Raw genomic sequence first — 20,589 nt, forward strand, 5'->3', positions numbered from 1 at the left:
AGGAGGGGTGGGACAACAGATTACAATGCTTGTGATCCTCGGCGGAAAAGGCACAAAGGGGTCACCGTTCCCTTTTTCCATATGTATCTAATAATAGCTCCCCTTTAAAAAGGCAGTACTTTCCAAAATACACATATGTATAAATACAAGAAAAGCGCATATTAATAAGTCTAAACATTTGAATAATATGCTGGCTACTTAATACTGATATTTTCATCCATGGAAAACAATACAGAATAACAATAACATGGCTTAAAGAATTGCAAAGATTTTTTTCTCATCAGAATTATGTACCAACTTCATATAATATTCTATGTAGACAATATTTCCTTCTTAATGTAGTTCAGTTGCATACTTTTTACAGACCAAAGCATAGTAAAAAAAAAAAAAAAAAAAAAAATCCAAAAACCAGTAACAGGAAAAAGAAAAGTAAATTTCTCACCATAAAATATTTTCTTGTTTCTCAACCAGAAGGTTGGCAAAATACTTCCAGAAATTTTTGTTGATAGATATTCTATTGCCCTCCTGAAAGTTCTGAAATTTTGAAAATGCCTCCTTTTTTTTTTTTTGTCTCAAAAAATCAAGCAAACATATTTTTCTTTTTCTTTTCTTTTCTTTTTTTTTTTAAAAAAAGGCCCTCAAATATATACAGACAAAAATCACTGTGAAGATTTTTCGGGAGAAGCTACCAAATTCAGTGTTGTGAGAAAAACTGGTAACTGTGCAGAAATTTTAACATCTATGAGTTTTTTTTTTTTTTTTCCAAAATACACACATAGTATTTTTGTTTTTTAAAAAAAGGAATTCTGTGTCAAGTATAACTCAAAATAAATACAAATTCACAAGTAGAGCTACCGAATACTTCATGTGGGGTAAACACCGTTATCTCCCAACTAGATCGCTAGATCTACTGACTGCAAGCGCTGTCCCTTTTGAACATACGAAAATCCTGCCACTTTCTTGTCTCCTGGGCTCCCAGCTCCACTGAGCACTCAATTCTCACAGCACCGGCCTGGGCAGCAGTGTCTCTTTGCTGACCTCAGAGACCCCCCCAAATTCAGCCAGAACAGTGCAAGTAGGAATGCTGAGGGACCACCCCAGGAGGAACAGCCCAGCCCCCGCTTCACAGATGGCAGGGCAATGGCTACCAGCTGGGCAAGCCCACCAAAAAGGTCACTTTGGGGTGACAGTCCGTCTCTTGTTGGCCCTGGCCTCCTGTGCTCTGGAATCCTGGTTCTTTTTAGGGTGTGGGCTTCCCCACCTTTGCAGCCCAGTTGGCAGTCCCCAGGCATCCTTGGGCCAACGCTCCCCATGCCTGGCATGTCCTCCCAGTGGAGATTAGCACACTGCCACCACTGTAGACGTTCTCTTTGGAGGCCCAGGCGGATGATTGACAGCAACAGCTTTTCCTTGGGGACAAAAGCTTTGGGCCAAGGCCACCCAGCTCACCCAGACGCAGCAGCTGGGCTGGGGCGTCCCCAGAGGCAGTCCCTAGAGGGGGTGGGTGCTCAGTCCATCCCCCACCTCCACACGCTGGCCCTGGTGGGCAGCAGGAAGGCGGCTCACAGACGGCTTTTAAGTGCTCAGAGGATGTGGCCCCGAAACCTCCCCTGCAGCCGCCGGGCTGCAGATCCTCTCCTTCTCCTCCACTTGCTCCCTGGACCCTTGCTTAACACTTCACTGTAACTCTTCAGTTGCACAAAGCATTTTCATTTGAAAACAGAAGGCGACGGGGGCACCGGATGGGTGTCCTCGAGCCGGGTAAACACTGAATTTCAAGCCCATTTCATGGTCTGATTTTTTTTTTTTTTCCCCACAGAGGCAAAACATTGGGGCGAAATCAAGCGACCCAATCCTGACAGCGGCTCTCCCTCACCCCAGGGGAAAAAGGAGGACAATAGGAACGGGGTTCTCACTGGGGAGAGAGGAGGGCGCGCTCCTGCCTGCCAGGACGCTGGTCTCCCTGACCATGTGCTGTGCCAAGAGGCCTCTCTGATCCCTTGGGAGGTAGGCAATCATTGTCCCCTTTTTCCAAATGAGAGGTTCTGTGGCTTGTCTCAGGGTTGCCCCATTGAGGGCTGGGGAGACCTAGGTAAGGACGAGGGGGATCCCCCCATTTTTGCAGGGGAGGGGACAAGAGTCAGGGCAGAGCTGCAAGGGCAGCAGGGGAGAACTTGACTTCCCAAGTGACCCAGTGAGGGGCAGTGGTGTGGAGTACAGGGCTCCTGGAGTTGTCCCCGACCATCCAGGGGACACTCTCCAAATAAAGCTCTCTGTTCTGGAAGATGGCCTGGGGCCAGCCTACTCGGAACATCAGAGCTGGGGACACTTGGAGGCATTGTAGTGTCACTCTCTCGCTTAATTCATGGGGAAACAGAGGTTGGAGATGAGAAGTCCTTGCCCTAGGTGGCATGGTACATCTCCAGAATGCCAGGCCTGTGTCCTTCCTGTCAGAGAAGCTTCTCTGTTACTGCCAGCAGCCCGGTAGGATTGCAGCACCCGGTGTGGGCGGGAGAAAACCGGAAGGAAAGGGAAGGTGCTCATAGAACGCGGCCAGCAGGGCAGTGTCAGCTGGGGGTCGCGGGAGTCTGCCCCAGTGCCCCAGGACATGTCTTGGAGCATCGTTCAGAGCCTCCCCTATCCCAGCCTCTGCCCTCTGGGTCCACAGGGAGCAGGTCCTGGGTGTGACGCAGGGACATCAGAGACGGTCAGAATTTGGGGCTCAATGTGGGCAGGGGACAGAGGCCCACTCCCCCGCAGCTGCTGGAGGAGACCTCTGCTCACGGTGGTTGCTACCTTAGGACTGAAGGATAGGGTTTTCCAAAAGTGGCTTTCCACACAGGGCAAATGTGAAGGTTCTGGGTGGGGGAAGCTGGCCCGGCTGGTCTTGGGGAGACAGTCCCCTGCAGGCTTTGGGATTCACAGTAAATTTAGTGCACTTGTGGCCAGTACAAGGCTGCTCACTCCAAAGGGACTCTGTGGGACACCAAGGGCTCTGTGGGGCCCGCGGCTCTGGCCTCCAGCACCTCCACAGAGCCCCCGGGCTGTGAAGAGCCCAGCGCCCCTGCCTCCCTCAGCCTGTCGGGGCAACAACGTCAGTAACACTGTTTGTCAACACATATGAGACAAAGAGCGGAGGAGCCCCCTGCCCAGGGGACACCCCGCCCCTCGGAGCAGCGCAGGGAGGCAGCGCGGACGGCAGGGGACGCTGCAGGAGGCTCACTGGACGCGGCGGCAGTAGTAGCCCAGGACCTTGCACTTCTCGCAGAGGTGCTGTGGGTGCTCCTTGCTCTGGTCAGACACGTCCAGGCCGTCGGGCTTCTCCAGGGGTCTCTGCAGAGAGGAGGAGGCAAGAGCCCGAAGGGTGCAGAGACAGAGAAGCACAGAGACACACAGGAGAGCGAGACAGATGCAGGGAGAGGCCCAGAGATAGAGGAAGAGAGGTGGAATGGACAGAGACAGACACAGTGACAGAGACACCAAGACAGAGACACGTACAGAGATACACACCCGGGGTGGCAGGGGAGGGGGCATGAGAGACAGAGAGAGAGAGAGAGTGTCACACAGGCAGTTCAGCCCCGGCGCCCAGGGCCCTCCTGCCTCTGGGGTCTGTGACCAGGCAGGTGTGAGCTGAGGCCTAGAACCTGCAGGGCAGGGGGCGTCTTGTACCTGGACCCCTGGGTATATATACCAGTTTGATCTTCCCCCAGGGCCACCACCTGAAGTTCACAAAAGTCCAGGATCAAGGCACGACAGGGGTCCAAAGACATTTCCAGATGAAGAAACCTTGTCCAGAGCCAGGGGACCTCAACCCCCATCTCTTGAGTCATAGCATCCAGCACATCTTCCCTGGCCAGGAGCCACACCCACACCTGCTCAGGTGGCCTTAGGATTCAAGGAGATTCATCTGGACACGGTCACAGTCTCTGGCTCCAGTCAGTGAGCCATTGGCTATGTGGGGACAGCAGCCAGGGCTTGGATTCTCCCCACAGCCCAGAGCCAGCCCTGTTCGTCCAGTGACCTTGTACCTTCACTGTTTTTTTTTTAACAGGGAAACTGAGGGACCATGGGCGCCTCAGTTTCCGCATCTGTAAAGTGGGCAGCCCACGGCACCTTGTTGGCAGGGTCTGGGAGGGTCCAGGAGGCCTCCAACTGTTTGTAACTGGGCAGGGTCAAGCACATTTCTGACAGACAGAGAGCTTCCCTGCTCCCTCGTGTCCTCCCCTCCTGGCCCTCAAGAGCCAGCAAAGACCTGTCTCCCTGGAAACATCACGGAGGCCCTCAGCAGTGCCCCTAGCAGACAGCTTCTTGGCTCCTTCACAGAGATGTCGCTTTTCCTCTAGTGTAGCCCCTGCCCAGACCCTGCAGAAGGGTCCCTTGAGTGGACTCAGAGGAAGCTGGTCGTGGCCAGCTAGGGCCACTTGCCAAGGAGAAGGGCCAGGAGCTGCAGGCTGGTGTGGGGGGAGGGACCCTGGGCTGCGGTGACATGGCCCAGGTGGTCAGGGGAGGGCGACTGAGGTAGCAGATGGTGAACTGCTCAGAAGTAGCTTGCTGGCTTTTCTGCTCAGTCCACTCCTGGCCCCGAGCTGACACTGGGAACAGCTGAGGGATGGAAGGGCCGGAGTGTTCTAGAAGGTAAGGCTGAAAATGTGGGTGGAGAGGGTTCGGTTCCCAAAACCCATCTCTGTGCCTCCAGGTTTTAAGCCACCAAGGAAAGGCCTGGAGGAAGGCGGGAGCCTGGGCCCCAAGTCTAGGGCTTTCAGAGGATCGGCTTCCCCATCTGGATGCTTTCCTGGCCAGTGCAGAGGACGGAGTTTGACTTTGTGTTGGATCTCAAACGCGAGTTCTGTCCCTGCAGGACAAGCTTCCACGCCCCAAGGGCTGGGGAGCGCTCCCTGGGCTGAGCCCGCTGGCTACTCACTGCTGTAGGAAGGGCTGCTTGACCTTGAGTTGAAATCTGGGCACTTGGCCTGCATGCTGGAGATCCCAGACACGGGGGGCCACATGGGATCCCCACTCAGTCTCAGGAACATCTGACCATCTAGCCAGATGGTTCTGGCCACCTTTGCGCCCCCTTCTCCTCCACAGCCCACTGACCAGGACCCTCCCTCAGCCAGTGGCGCAGAAGCATCCAGAGAGGCTGCAGTGAGCAGGCCTGACCCTGCCTTATTCCCATGGCATATTCTTTACATGGCTAAGAGGTGCCACCTAAGTCAGGCTGCCCAGCAGGTGGTGTATGGCCGTCAGCCTTACAGATGAGGAAACTGAGACGCACCAGAGTCTCAGCCAGGGCCTGCAGGGAGGAAGTGTGCCATACCCTGTTCCAGGCCCCTAGCTGCCCTGGCCTGGGTTTCAGGCCTGGCTTATGGCCAGGGCCCACTCCAGACCTCACACACTCCTCTAACTGTCCCAGGTCCCTGGCTTCCTGTCCCAAGGGCAGCATCCTCCCTGGACACTGCTCTGCCGCCTGTGCTGGGAGGCATGTCCCCTTCACAAGCACAGGGCACCCCTGGGGTTCACCAACACCGGCCCAGTTGTGTCCCCTGTGGGACATCTGCCTTCCGGTCTCATCCCAGGGGCTGGCAGTGGCTGAGCAGGCCCAGGAGAAGAGCAGAGCTTCCCGGGAGTGCGGGAGACTCTTTCCAGCTCATCCTGAAGACTTTTCTGGAACACTCCTTTGTTGGTGTCTTCTGCAATGTCTCCATATGACACAAAACCACTAGACTCAGGCAGAACTTTGCACACCAGCTCAGCCACCCACCCACTGAGGGCTCCTGGGAAGGATTTCTCCTCTAGAACTTTAACTTGCCTTTCTGTAGCCTGGGTGGGAGGTTCGTAACATTGGCTGCCTTTTGCCTAGGTGTGTATGTATGTGTGCGTAATAGAAGGTGAATGAGATGGCTGTCTTAAAGATTTTATACCCACAAAGAGCTCTCCAAGACTTAGTAATTGCTGTGTGACCATAAGCAAGTTACTTAACCTCTCTGTGCCTCAACTGTCTCTTCCATAAAATAGGGCATAAGAATATCTACTTGATAGGGTTGTTGTGAAGAGTACATAAGGTATACAAAGTGATTGGAACGGTGCCTGGCATATGGAGAGCATTTGGAATGTTGGCTAGTATTAAAACCATGTATTATCATTAGTATTATGTAGGATTAGGGGCAAGATGGGGGCAGGGGAACCCTCGAGTCCCTGTAGAAATGCTCTTGTAACATCCCGGCCCGCCCCAGCCCTCAGCTCCTCCTTCCTTGGCCATGACCTACTGGGGCCGCTTTCCTGTGTGGGCCCTGGCCTGCCTGCTCAGCCCTCCGCCTGCTGTGCCCGTGGGAGCTTGGGGGAGCCCTCAGGATGACTCCCCTCCGCGGAGGGAAACACGGCAGCTGGGACTGATCTGCGCGGTCACCCCACCCCTGCGGGAGGCAAGCCCATTAGTGTTTTCTTCTCCTGGGGGGCAGGGTCTGCAGGGGGAGCCACAGCTGGAGCCTGACAGGAAACAGATGTGGCTGGGGCAGGCAGCAGGGCTCTCAGGGGCTGCTGCCCTGGTCAGCGGGGGGCGGGGCAGGAGAAATCCGCCACACCCCTCCGCTGGGGGCAGAGGGAGGAGCCCTGCCCTCCCCTCGGCTCTCCAAAGGCTCCTGACTGCCGGGAAGACAGGAGGGGTGCCACCCCTGAGCCTCCTCCAGCTTGCGACTTCCTGAGCGGGAAGCTCCAAGGCCCAGCGGAGGAGATGAGGACAACAGAACTGGGTCCGGGACCCTCTGGGCTAGCTGGCTGGGTGCCCCTGCTCAAGGTCCATCTCTTTTGGGGTCTCAGTCTTCCCACGCACACAGTAGATGCTCCATTAACACTGACTGAGCGGCTGAGAGAGGGCAGGCAGAGCCACGCGCACTGGAGCGATCCTTCTAGATTGGGCTTTGAAGGCTCCAAGCCTGTGGTTGGAGATGGAGGTAGGGTGGTCCCCCAGGCTGTGCGGGCAGGACGGAGGTGGTGGGCAGACCCAGGGGTGGTGTAAAGCCCGGATTGGGCCGCCCTGGTAGAAGGGACAGATGCTAGCACGCATGATCCAGGGCAGGGGCTGAGGAGACAGAGCCAATGCTGGGGGCAGGTCCCACCCGCCGCAGGTGATTAGCTGGGCCTGGTTGGTTCCCATCTCCCCTCCCCAGCCAGCCACATGGCCTGTCCTCACTGCTCCCAGGTCCCACGCTACCTTCCAGCCCTACACTTGGTCCTTCTTGATGAATCCCACCTTCTCTCCTGATCTTGAGTAAGTCACTTACACCCCTGTGCCTCGGTTTCCCCCTCTGTGAAATGGGGAAACAAGCCCTATCCTATGGGGTGTCTGAGCGAGAACACATAGGAAGTCTCCGAGGAGGGTGCCTGGGAGCCGCAAACACCAGCTCACCCAGCTGCTCGGCGGCGGAGCCGGGGTACAAATCGAGGCCCGTCTGGTCTCCGGGGCTCCCAGTTCAGTAGACTTCCCAAACACAGGTGCGATTTCAACTCAGCAGTGCCCTCTCCCAACTGGGGACCCTTCCCAGACTAATCTCTGCACACCCCCTGGGTAATCGTCTTAAAATGAAGTCCAAAGTCCCGTGCTCGGGTCCTTGAGGTAGCTGCCCCAGCTCCGGTGACCTTTCCATTTAGCTCTTCACTCCATTCCTCTCCATCTGCTCCCTCACCCAGCTTTGGGCTTCAAGTCCCCAGGTCCTAGAGCCTCGGGCCCTACTGCGCTCTTCCTAGAATGCGCCCCCAGCCACTTGTGGCAGGTCTAATCCCCTCCCCTCGGTCCCCAGGTACAGAGCCCTCCTCTGAGCCGCTGTCTCTTTGCCGCCTGCCCTAGTAGGTCCCCGCCACCCCTGCCACCCGTTCGCACGTGAGCACGGGATGGGCACAGAGGTGGGCGCTGCGCTCTGCAGCACCCTGCTGCCCCACTGGCCGGGTTGTCTCAGGGCGGCACCCCATTCATTAGGGGCCTCGGCTCTCAGGCTTTTCCTGCCGTCGCCCCTTTGTCCTCATTTCTGTCCTGGAGAAGCGGCTGTCCCTCCCCTTCGCCCATTTCAGATGAAACAAGGGAAGAAAGGACGATCTGGCCTCGTCCTCACTGCACGAAGTAGCAAAATGCGGACCAATAATGGAAGAGTCCCCCGCCCCCAGAGTCCTCGGCGTGCCCCGCCCCCTGCGGCCGCGCCCCCCGCCCCGCCCATCAGCCGCCGCTCACCTGCTTGTGCGGGTACACGTTGATGTGGCACTTGATGCACTCCTGCCCCATGTTGGCCCAGGAGTTTCCACTCATCCATTTTCTTTTGCACTTGGGACACTTGTACTCGCCAAAGCAGCGCTTTTTGCCCTGGTACGGGGTCAGACCCTCGCCTTTGGGGCGTGCCTGGAGGACAAGAAGCAAACACGGGATTAGCATCCATGGGTCCCCAAGTCCCCACGGGGTCCCCATGGCCTCCACCTCCGTCTGCATATCCTGTGTTTGTGTGCGCAGGCCCCTTTTATCCCCAATCTAGAGATTACAAGGTCACCTCCCGAGCAGGGTCAGGAATCTCAGGCCTGGGAGATCCCTCCACGCATGGAGCATGGAGAATGGGGCGGGGTGGTGGGCAGAGGAGAAGAGTACTCAGGGATGGCCAGGGGCTACGTTTTCTTTTCTTTTCTTTCGTTTTCCTTTTTCTTTTTTCTTTTTTTCCTGGTGCTGGGGATTGAACCCAGAATCTACTGCAGGGTGAGCGAGTGCTTACTCTACCACTGAGTTACACCCCACCCAACTAACAGTCTTAATTGCAGTCATTTCCCCTTAAATGTAGTTTTGCTTTCCTTGGTTTCAGTTACTTATGGCCAATATTGAAAGAAAAATTACAGAAATAAATGTTAAATCACACGCCATTCTGAGTGGCACGATGAAATAGCCCTCTGTCCTACCCTGAACATGAATCATTCCTTTGGCCAGTGTATCCATGCGGCATATGCGACCCTCCCATACTGGTTATCAGGTTGACTGCTGAGGTATCAAAGTGACTGTTCAGGAAACCCTTATTTTACCTAACAATTGTACCCAAATGCAAGAGTAATGATACCAGCAATTTAGATATGTCAAAGAGAAGCCTTTAAGTACTTTCTTTAAGTGAAAAGATGGACGTCATTAAGAAAAAGAAAAAAAAATTATGCTGAGGTCACTAAGATCTATGGTAAGAACAGATCTTCTGACCATTGACCGGTGGAGAAAGAAAAAAAAATCATGCTGGTTTTATTGTCTCAACTCAAATTTTAAAAGTTAGGGCCAAAGTACCCAAAAAGTGCTTAGTTAAGATGGAAATGACATTAAATTATAGGATCTGGTGCTGTCCATGGAATCCACTGAGGACCCTGAAATGTATCTCCCTTAGGGAGGGGGGCCTATGATCTCAAAGGCAGAAAGCCTTCTCAGAGTTGCTTTGACTTGTACATCTTTTATGATGAGCAAGAGGGAATTTTAAATGTATTTAAGAACCATCAGACAAAAAAAAGGGAATAATGGTGGAATGAACCTGACCTATGTACATATATGAATCTACACAGTGAATATCACCTTCATGCACATCCAAAAGGCACTAACTTAAAAAATGATAAATTAGCAGAAAAATCAGTAGAGTAGAGGGAAGGGAACAGGGAGAGGGAAAGGGGAAGTACTGGGACTCAATTAGAGCAAATTATATTCCATGCTTATATAATTATGTTAAAATTAACTCTAATATTATATATAACAAAATGAAACTAATTAGAAAAAGAAAAAAAGGGAAGAAAACTTCTTCCTTTTTGAACTATTTGTTCATATTCTCCGTGATTGTTTTCCTGTTGGGGTTTGCTTTTTTTTCTTGTTGATTTGTAACTGCACTTTACATATTAAAGCAGCTAGTTCTCTCCTGCACAATGTTTTTAAAAATGGCTCCATTGAAATGGGATTCACATTTCCTACATTTCATCCATTTAAAGTGGACAATTTACTGGTTTTTAGTATATTCAGAGTTGTTCAACCTTCATCACAGTCTAATTTTAGAACATTTTTTGTCGGTCCCCAAAAGTAGCCCTGAATTCATTGAGAGTTACTCTCTATCCAAGCCCCTTCTCCCCACATACCCAGCCCTAGCCAACCATTAATCTATGCTGTCTCTTCATATTTCCCTATTTTAGATATTTCATCTGAGTGGAAACATACAATGTTTGCCCGTGTCTCTGGCTCCTCTCAATTACTGTTTTAAGGTGCTTCTGTGATATAGCACATATCAGTACTTCATTCCTTGTTGCCAAATCTTACTCCACTGTATAACTATGCTGCTTTATTTACCCATTCATCAGATGATAGACGTTGGGTTGTCTCTAATTTGGGGCTATTATAAGTAAAACTCTTCTGAGCAACCAATTATGCACTGCAGTGTTTTTAAAAGATGGCTTAGTTACCCCTACGTTTAGAAATAGGCGATTCCACATAAAAACAAGACCATGCTGATCTAGTACTCTTGCTGGCTGAGGCCGAGGAGTGACTGACCACCCGGTGGCTCACGTGCATCCTCCATGTCCCCTCCTCTCCACCGGTGGCTCCCTGCATCTCTCTTGCCTGCTTGGCCCTTGCAGGCTGTGAGTTCGGGATGAGTTTAAACACAGGCTCTGAGCTGAGACCACGTGTGGTTCCCAGATGGCAGAGACAGCATCACCTCACAGCCCGTTAGAAGTGAAGGCTCTCAAGCTCCACCTCAGATCCATCGAGTCAGAACCTGCGTTTTGACAGGAGCCCCAGGAAATTCCCATGCCATTAAGTTTAAGAAGGCTTGGGCCACGGGATGATCTGTGTCCACAGTAGTTTCCCTGAGTAATTACCCAAATGCTAAGCAGTGCCTTGTGGTTAAGAGCAGACCCTGGATCCAAACCTGAGCTCTGTGATCCTGGGGCAGTTAGCTCCCAAAGATAAGCCAAGTGACTATCACAGAAGGCTGTTCTGAGGATTAAATGAGGTAATACAGACAAGATACCAAGAACAGTGCCAAGCACACTAAGGGAAAAACAGGAGCATTAGCACTACGATTATTGTGTATTACTATAGAACAACAGTGGTATAGAAAATAATAACTTCTTCCTCTGGTAATCATGTTTTTTTAAGTTTTTAATTTTTCTTTTAATTTCAGGAGGCATTATACCTCTTGATGATGGCCTACTAGAATTTCAAGCAAAATACTAACAAGGAACATATGTGCTGAGTGTGTGACTCTAAGCTTAGAAAGTGGGCAGCAACCCTGCCCCGATTCGGGCCCACTTCCTTCTGCCTCTGGGATCCACGCCGGACCTCCTGGCCGCTGTGCTAACCTGGGGTGGAGGCTCAGTCTGAGCTGCGGGCAGGTCTGAGGGGTGGGTGGAGCCACGGGGAGTAGGCAGCCTGCAGGCAGGTCGCTGGATTTGTGACAAGGGGTCAACCTGGATCTCTGATGGCACCTGACCTTTGCAGCAGTCCCATTGGTGGGTGTCCCTCTGACCCTTCCAGGGTCACCCTCTGCTCTGAGGCCTGCTACCCACAGCTCTGAGCAGCTTCTACAGCCTTCCTTCCCCTCCAGTCTACTACAGTAAGACCCCACAGCTGCTGGCTCTCCTCCCTGCTCCCAGAAGCACCTGCCTGTTAAAAGGGGACAAGGGGACAGGGATGGGTCCCTTGCACACAGTACAGTCTGAGACTCCTTGAGGAAGGCAGGAATTCGGGGCAAGTCCTCTGCCAGGCCTGCCTCCGCAGGGATCTGCTCTGTGGGATTCTTGGCTCACGGAGCCAACAGGGCCTGGCGCCTAGCCTCACACAGCCAGGGCAAAGGGCAAGGGTCGAGGTACCAGAGGAGAGAGGTCAGGTCATCCTAGGACTCCCAGCAGAGCAAAGCATGAGGACTGGGGCAGGATTAGAGACAGACTTCATAAACTTGATCCCAGGACTTTGTGCTTCAGAAATGAGGGGGAAGCAAACCACACAGATAATGGGGTGCAGAGTGTGGACCAAAGGGAGAAGCCCGAAGATAAAAGAGCAGAGTGCGGGTGGGCCGGGAGCAGGCCCCACCTCTGAATGAGATAAGCTGCCCTTCTAGCCGCTGGGTCCAGGCCCTCGGCCTCCCGCAGGCCCAGGCATCCTTGGCATGCTGCTCCCATGGCCACCAGGCCAGGCCCTGGGAGGGCCCTGCACTGACACCCCATCGCTCTGGACGTGGCTCAGATCCGACGTCACAAGCTGGCTTCACATGTGAGCAGATTGACATTGTGTCCCTCAGCAAGCCACTGGACAGCTCTGTGCCTCAGTTTCCTCATCTGGAAACTGGATGACGATGGCGCGCCTGCCTCCCTGTGGTGCGGGGACATTCAGGGGTGTGACAGCTCAGCTCAGCTCAGAGCCTGGCACACTGCAGCCCCACTCCCTTGGCTGCACTGGGGAGCTGAGGCTTTGCAGGTGATGCAGAAGCCAGAACTGAGATCTGCAGTCTTTGTCCTAAGAGGAAGGTTCCAGAGACTCGTGGGACACCTGGGTAGCAGGTGGGCTGCTTGTCCCAGGGTTGGAGGGGAAGGATCAGGTGTCTTCACCTTCTGGAATTCTCGTGGAAGCACCAAGAAAGACAGAGGAAGCTTGGGGATGTGCTGGCAGAGGGCAAGAGGGAAGGGGACTGAGCTGTGCGGCTCCCTCCCTGCCAGTGCCCACTCTCCAGAACCCCGTGGGGCAGGGAACAGTGTCACGTGGCTTAGCAGCTGGACACACGGAGGCACAGGGCACAGGCAGGACTGGCCTACAAGCATCCTTATTGGAGGGGCAAAGCTTGCAGGCGCTTCCACAAGGCCACACCTGGCTCGCCCTTTGTCCACCCCTCACACGTGTCCCCCCCATGCAACGAGGCCACAGCCTGCACTTGGGAGAAAATTCCCAGGGCCTCCAGCCCAGCCCAGACAGGGTCAGGCCTTGGTCTCACCCTCTGCAGGACAGAGGGGTAGGTGGCCTGCTGGGCAGGAGGAAGAGGCAGTAGATGAGGGGAAGACAGGCCAGTCAGTGGACAGAAGGTCAGTCAGTGGACAGCAGCAGTGAGGAGCCACTTCCTGGAAGGGCCCGTCCTGACATTGTTTACGCTTCCCAGTGAGGGCAGGACCGAAGACAGAAGGCATTTTTAGCAGAACAAAGGCTTCTCTGCCCGGACACCCTCCCCTTGCCTTCGTCCAGAAACGCATGACCTCTCATAAACTTCAGCAAGAAACATACAGTCCTGGCTCTGCAGGGGCCACCACTGGCCCCAGCTGGGGAAAGCTGCCAGGCCTCCTGACCCAGGTCCCTGCCACATCCCCCCTGGGGAATCACTCTGCCAGGAGCCTGGCACAGCTCACTGGGGCTCAGAAATCACCCTTGATGGCACAGACAGGCCCTCTGGGGACACAAAAGGCAAGGGGACTTGCTTGAGGACACACAGTGAATCAGGGACAGAGCAGGTTGTGGGAAGTGACCTCTGATCTTCAGATTGGGGCTAGAATGGCTGCAGCAGGGCAGCCTGGGAAGTGGGCGGTTGAGGCTGGGGAGGAGCAAAGGAAGGCAGAGTTGGGCCGGGGACAGGGAGGAGCCACCCAGGCAGGCAGCAGCCTGGGATATGGTGGAGGAGGGGGACACTCTTCGGAATTCAGGTTCCATGCTTTCTTTCCTTCGGTGCATGGATCTCTCAAGGTCGGCCGGGTGGTGGGGAGCTTCCTGTGGCTGGAGGTAGGCAAGCAGAGACTGGGTAAGCAACTCTCAGGGGACCTGCAAAGGGGATGTCTGTCCTGGTCAGGCAATTGAGCCCGGTGAGGTCACTTCCGCCAGGACACTTCCAACTCCATCATCCTGACCTTGGGGCTGGTGAAGGTTGCTGGTTCAGGTGGGAGAGTGGGCGCTGTCAGACGCTGCTTGGGAGGGGGCTGGCCAGATATATTCTCCTACTCTATTTCTATCCGGATACTTAGCTATGAGGCTTTAAGCTTTAAAAAGCATCCATTCCTCCTTCCAGGAAAATCCACTTCTGGGTGACTGTCCTAATGAGATGATTAGAGGTGTGGACCAAGGGGGTGCTCCAGATGTTCGCCACAGCACTGGTTAGAACAACGAGACCCTGGAACAAGCACCCACGTTCCACAACAGTGGCCCTGGTTCTCTAAAGTGTTACACCCATTGGACGGACGACAACTTAGCCATTAAAATGGTTAGGATGACTTTTGTTAGAACCACACCATGGAAAGGAAGAAGCAAAGAAGGCCAGCAGGAAGCCAGCCAGAGTTTCAGAGGTCACCTCCAGGAGCCAAGGCTGCTGATGGGTCTACCCTAATGAAGGGACTGTCTTCCATGAGTGGGCCCAACTCCTTGAAGAGGGTGATTGACCAGCCCACGTCCTAGTCTTCAGACCCCTCCTGCCCACCAGGGGGCGCCCTGTCCTCTCCCTGTGGTGGGAACCCTGTGGAGGGGCAGTTCCGTCCTCACTCCTGCCCCTTGCAGTGTGGACACTGGGGCTGGTGTGGGGCACTGGCGGGCCTCTGTCTGCTGGTTCTGCTGGACCATATTCATGTCCTAAAGCTACCCTGCCCGCAGCACAGAAGGTAGCCTCCACCCCTCCTGCTCCTGCCAATGTTCAGGGAAGCCAGAAGTAGTCCCCTTTGTCCTGTGACACAGCCTGGTCTCTCAGCTGGTCATGATGTCCTTCCAGAGTCGGCCATTCTCAGGGTGTGGTTGGACCCCCCAGGGGCCCTTTGAACTGAGAGTCCCTTTTTCATAGATGACCTTTATGGCCTTTGCTGGCTTGGTGTGGAGCATCACAGGGATGCTGGACCCAGAAGCGGGTGGCCGGAAGTTGCTGAGGGCTTGTTACTGTCTGACTTGACTTTCTCAACTTCCGGAACCAGGATCACACAAAGGAAGGAGTCCAAGTCAGGATGGGAAGAAATTGGAGAGGGCTGCTGTCACCGGTGTTGGCAAGCTGGGGCACCCCTTCCCTGCTCTGGACCTCAGTTTCCCCACTTCCAGAATGAGGAGTGGAACTGACCTCAGGGCAGGGCCACTTGCCTCCTAGAGGCCTGCAGCTCAGCACGTGCCTGGCAGCCCTAAGGTGCTCCCCCTCCACAGAGCATGAGGTGGTCCCCCGCATCCAGCTGAGAGGCTCTGGCTGAAGCCGAGAGTGGCAGGGGAGGAAGCAAAGATGGGCTCCCTGCAGCCTCTGCCCAGCCCCTCTGTGTGCTCTCCTGTGGCCCTGGCCTTGAGTCCAGCATCCCAGACAGGAAGAGCCCAGGGTATCAGGAGTCTCCAAGGGCTCTGCCTGCTGAAGACGCAGAGGCCAAGGGGTCGGGACCACCGGCCCACTGCTTTGAGGGGCATCAGAGGAGGTGGGGGGGTGGCCGAGCACAGACTTGTGGCCTAGCCAGGGGCTAGGTCTGTGTGGACCTGTTGGCCCTTCTTAGAGGCCTCCCTAGCAGAAGTAGAAACTTCCTCTCTGGAAACCCTCTTCTTGCTCTCCCTGCTGACTCTCCTTGAGCCTGAGGTGCTGGAAGGTAGATGCTCAGCTGGGCCCTGGCTCTCCCAGGTCCACCTCAGAGCCTCAATTTCGTATTCTGCCAGGTGAGAAGACTGCTTCAGAGGAGCTGGGGACACTAACCTTCAATGAGCACCTACTATGTACCAGGCACTTCCTAAGCTGCCACTCTCCCACCCTCCACTTGGCAGGAGAGCAGAGGCCCAGGGAGGCCAAGCAACCTGCGGAGAGCCCAGCACTGATGCCAGAGTGTCAAGTGTCGCTTTGCACCTAGTGAAAGCCAGACAACCGGACCCCTCTGAGGAACACCACCCGCCTCTGACTGACACCTCAGCATGCATTCATTCATTCAGGGGACATTTTTTGTGCACCTCTGTACCAGGCTTTGTGGGCAATTCCAGAAATATGGGAATAAGTGAGGCAGCTGAAAAACACTCTGCCTTCATGGAGCTCAGTCCAGGGCCTTCCGAAGGGTCAGCCAGCACCTTTCCCATCGTGACCCACACCCATCATACACCCCTCAGTGGCTCACCCCCAGGTTCAAGCCTGACTCAGACTCGAATCTGAGGAAACGCGTTAAACCCACATCCTCAGGCAACGGCCACCCAGGTCCCCTAGGTGACAGGCATGGGGCCAGTCCATGACACCCGAAGTCTTCTCTAATCAGTGCAGCAACCCCTCAGAAGCAGCACTCTCCACCCTAATGGTAGGTGAGGAGCAAGGCGCAGGAGGGCAGCCGGCTTCCGGCATCACATAACTGGTGAGCAGGGGGGACAGATCTGAAGTCAGGTTGGTCAGTTACCAAAACCTGTGCTTCCCCCTCCTCTCTGTGCTCTGCTGCACCGCCTAGGGACCCTCCCAAGACCCCCACAATCATGTGTCCCCACAACACACGTCCTGGACGCCGCCTGGCTTTAGCCCGCCCAGGCAGCTGCAGGCTGCAGGCCTGCCCCAGAGGAAGCAGCCGGTCGAGGGACAGGTGGGCTGGGCCGCCGGGCCCGCAGGATGCCGGAGGGAGGAAGGACGCAGCGAGCGGCCACCCTGGGCTTACCTCCCGAGCCTCAAGGGCCTCCTTGTCTGAGCGCAGACGGCCTGGCCTCCTGGCCCCGGGCCCCCTCCCCTTCTCCGGGTTCCTGCCGCAGCCCAGCATGGGCCCGGGAGGTTCAGCCTCCTCGGCACCCCTCCCACCCCCTCCCAGCCCAAAGCCACCGCAAAAATGCCATCCTGGTTCCACAACACTAGGGTTTGTCAAAGTGCAGGGAACAATGGGAGCTTTCACAGGGACAGGAAGGGCCTCAGGAAAGCCCTGGGGAGGGGGCTTCGCTGGGGGACGGGGTGGCGAGGAGGGAAGGGGCCAGATAGAGAGGAGCAAAGAAGGGAGAGACGAGGGGGGAAGAGAACCAGGAGGGGTGGGGGCCAGAGCAGCCATGGCAGGAAGGAGGGACAGGGTGGGGGCGGGGCTCCACAGAGCAGAGGGGACCTGGCGTGACAATGACAAGGCAAGAGGTGATGGGGAATCAATCAACCTGAGGGAAAGGGGACACAGACACAGAGACCAAGAGGTGTCTTCAGGACCTGGGGCAGGCGTGCAGGGACCTCTTGCACCCTGGCATGTCTCCAGGTGCCGTGCCCAGGACGCAACAGGAACCCCTGGCTCCAATCCCCCCCACCACCACCACCGCCAGGCCATCTGCAGGACTCTCAGGCAAAACCTTTCGGAAAGTGAGGACTGAATCACACGCACAGGCAGGCACCCCCGGGTTATCTGCTTCCTGCCTCTGGCTTCCCTCCACCCGCCAACCGCGGGAGCAGAGCCGAGGGCAGGGAGGGGGAGAGGGGCCAGGCCAAAGGGTGGAAAACATCCGAATCACAGGCGTTGCAAAAGACGTGGGCATCCTCCCCTCGTGACTGCTGACTGTGGTGGCGGCGCAGGGGTGGATCTGAGATTTGCAACCACCCTGGAGTTTGTTGATCCCTTCGGTGGCGCTGAGTGGAGAGCCAGGTCCCTGTACATCCTTGTCAGCGTCCCCATCTGTTCAGCAAGACCTTCCTCCTCACGGTACCCCTCTCCTGCTGCACCCCAGTCCAGCCAGGTTGAGTCCCCCTCAAGTACTCTGATGGCCACTTCAGGCTTCGGGCCCCCATCACCGCAGGACGGAGATGAAGTGCCCAGGGTGCTGGAGCCCCTTCCCCATCTGTCCCCATGCTGACCTTCTAACCTTGGCCGCTGCTGGTCCCATCTACGAAACTTAAGCTTGAGTAAACCCAAGTCACTGTCTCCCCCATGCCTTGCTCTTGTGGTTCTCTATGCCCCCCACAGTGAATGACCAGATATCTTTCAAGGACAAGCTCAAGGGCACTCCTTCTCACCTCCCCATCCCAGTGTCCACTGCCCTCCTGGACATCCTTACTCCACTGAGTCCCATGCTAGCTCTCCAGCTGAGAACCTCCTGCAGTGTCCCCTGAAGAAGGCTGGGCTCCCCAAACTCCCAGGAGACGGTGGTGGCCTGTGTCCCTTGCTTGGCTATGGGTCATGTCCTGCCCTGACCTGACCCTAGCACATCAGGCTCACAGATTTCATCTGAGGTTAAGGAAACGCCACGACCTTCCGTGCTGCTTCCCAGAGCCTCCTTGTGCGTGTGTGGCCCCCTGGGGGCCCTCACTGCCTCCCCCTTCTCTTGGGGCCCCAGGCCCGGGTCAGATCTCAGAACCCATCACCAGCTGGAGGGGTCCCCAGACCTGGGCAGATGTGATGGGCCAGGTGCGAGGTGGACAGCAGAGGCAAGGATCAGGCAGGGGCCTCACGGGCAGGAGGTGGCAGTGCGGGGCTGACCCTGGAGTGGGCCCTGTCCTCTCACAGGACGCCCCTCCTGGGCTGCACTGACCACTCTGTATGGCAGCACCATTTCCACAAGCTGCCTGGCCCTGGGTCTGTGTCTGAGGCATCCCTGGAGAGGCCTGGAGAAGGTGGCCAGAGAAGCCCAACTCTCCCTGCCGGGGAGCCTCCACACAGCAGCTCCCAGGGGCCGGAGGCGGTGGGTGAGGAGGCAGGCTGTCCTCAGTCTACAAGGAGGCCACAGCGAGGGAGGAGGGGACAGGGGAGCTCAGCTGAAAATAGCAATGGGGGAAGGGCGTGGAGGGTGGCCCAGTGCCAGAAAAGGGATCTGGTCTGTCCTGGCTGGCGAATCGCTGGAGTCAGCAGTTCGGGGCGACTCTGACAGGAGCGGGGGGCTGGGGCTTCTACGGCTGCCTGGTGCGAGGCTGTAGGTCTGCCTTCCAGACTCCACTCCGTCCTCACATAAATCACCTCCTCGTGGGGCCTCCATTTCCTCATGTGGCCAGGGAGGGGTAGACAGAGAAGCAAGCCTCTCACCTCTGAGGACTGGTGAGCTCGGGAGCTCTCAGAGCTCAGGACAACTGGACACCCAGGGGTACCGGCAGCACTACACCCACCTTGTGCAGAGGCTGGACACGCACTAGACACTAGGCAGCTCCAACGCGAACTGGTTCCAGATGAGACAATGAAGGCCCAGAGAAGTTAAGTCACCTGTCCAAGGTCACAAAGCAAGGACCTGTTCTGACCTGGCCCGAGCACGTCAGGCTCACAGATTTCATCACAGATTTCAGGCCTTGGGACCTGGTCCTTCTGGCTATTGTCCAGTTCACTCATTACTGCATGAGCTACCTGAGGTCCAGAAGGCCAGGCACTGGCATCCAGGTCACCTGTGGTAACTGGACTCAGGCAGAGCGGGGGTTAAGAGGTTTCTATGGCCTATCCAAGCACTTGCCAGCTCTTCCCATGATTCCTTGGAGTTGGCTGGTGTTGGAAATCAGAGATGGAGTTGTGGGGAGCCACGTGTGCAGCCCAGAACGCACAGTGTTCTTCCCCCGCAGGGTGGGGCCCTGCAGAGCAATGACCTTTCCAGGGGGTCGTCTGACATTCCCTGCCCTGCAGCTTGGGCTTCGCCTGGCCCTACTTCTTCACCTAAGGGCTGGGAAGTCATTGCAAAACTGACCCCTTCCCATTGTCCCCAAGGCCCCAGAAGGTTCAGTGCAGGCAGCTCTGTAGGAAGCAGGAGACTGGAGTACCCCCGAAATGTCTGGTTCACCTCCTGGGCCCCAGGTTTCCCCAGAAGCAAAAGTCCCACAGCTGCTGTGGGCAGGGTCACCTTCAATAGCCATTCCATCCTCCCTACAGTCCCTCGAGATGAGGAGTCTAAGGCACAGAGAGGTTGGGAGATCTTCCTAGGGTCACACAGCCAGAAAGTAGTGGGGCTGGGATCCAAACCCAGGCTTGGTTGGCTCCCACAAGCTTCCTGCCTGGTCTCCAGCTCTGACTTTCTTCGTGCCCTTGTCTGTGAGCAGTGCCAAACCACATATAATCCTGCTGGTGCCCCCACAAGGGAAAAGAGAGAGTGTATACCCATCGTAAAGGCGAGGGGTGGCTGGCTGGGGGTCACTCTTACACCTGCCTTTGCACATCCCGTTCCCCCTAATATCCTGCCCCCAGCCAAATTCAGTAGAAGTTCTAGAAACTTCCTTGACTGTCCTCCCTGTCGACTCCTCTAGTCTCTGCTCTCCCTTGGAGCCCCTTGCACCTGCCAAAGGAAAGCGTCACACCCTCCTCCGCCACCTGTGCCCAAGCTCCTCTGCTGAGGAAGCCAGCTCCCTCAGTGCTGGTGTGGCCATGAGGCCACCAGCCGCGAGCGTGGGCACCTGTCACAGAAGAGCACCCAGGCTGTGGGAGCTGGGCCAACCCGGCTGGGCGCTGACCGCCTCCCGGGCCAGTGTGGGTCCCTGTGCCATGCACTGTGGAGGGAATTTCAGTCCACTTTCCTCACCAGGAATAGCTGTTCCTTCCCACGCCACGCCGCCGCGAGGTCTGCTCCTGTCTGACTCCAAGTACCCGAGGTGTGATTTTAGGGCACAGTTTGTCCCTCACTCACACTTGAGCCTGTACCTGAACCAGCTTGTCTCGTGGCCCTGCTGTCACATGGACGGCTGGCCTCACCAGTAGGTCTGGCGCGGTCTTGAGAATCTGCACCTCTGATCCCAC

The 20,589-nt window shown here is 55.8% G+C and overlaps 1 protein-coding gene across 1 annotated transcript in view; it reads right to left on the minus strand.

The window, feature by feature from the left end:
* Positions 1 to 593: 593 nt before the first annotated feature.
* The window catches only part of Zcchc24 (zinc finger CCHC-type containing 24), a 52,757-nt gene continuing 32,761 nt past the window's right edge, over positions 594 to 20,589 (minus strand). The window contains exons 3-4 of the mRNA XM_047553396.1: positions 8,222 to 8,386; positions 594 to 3,333 (exon numbers count right to left, since the gene is read on the minus strand). Coding sequence (XP_047409352.1) covers positions 3,220 to 3,333; positions 8,222 to 8,386 — 279 coding nt within the window. The 3' untranslated portion in view covers positions 594 to 3,219. The remainder of the gene's footprint in view (positions 3,334 to 8,221; positions 8,387 to 20,589) is intronic.

The sequence above is a fragment of the Sciurus carolinensis genome, chromosome 5 (genome assembly GCF_902686445.1).
Source record: "Sciurus carolinensis chromosome 5, mSciCar1.2, whole genome shotgun sequence".
NCBI lineage: Eukaryota > Metazoa > Chordata > Mammalia > Rodentia > Sciuridae > Sciurus > Sciurus carolinensis.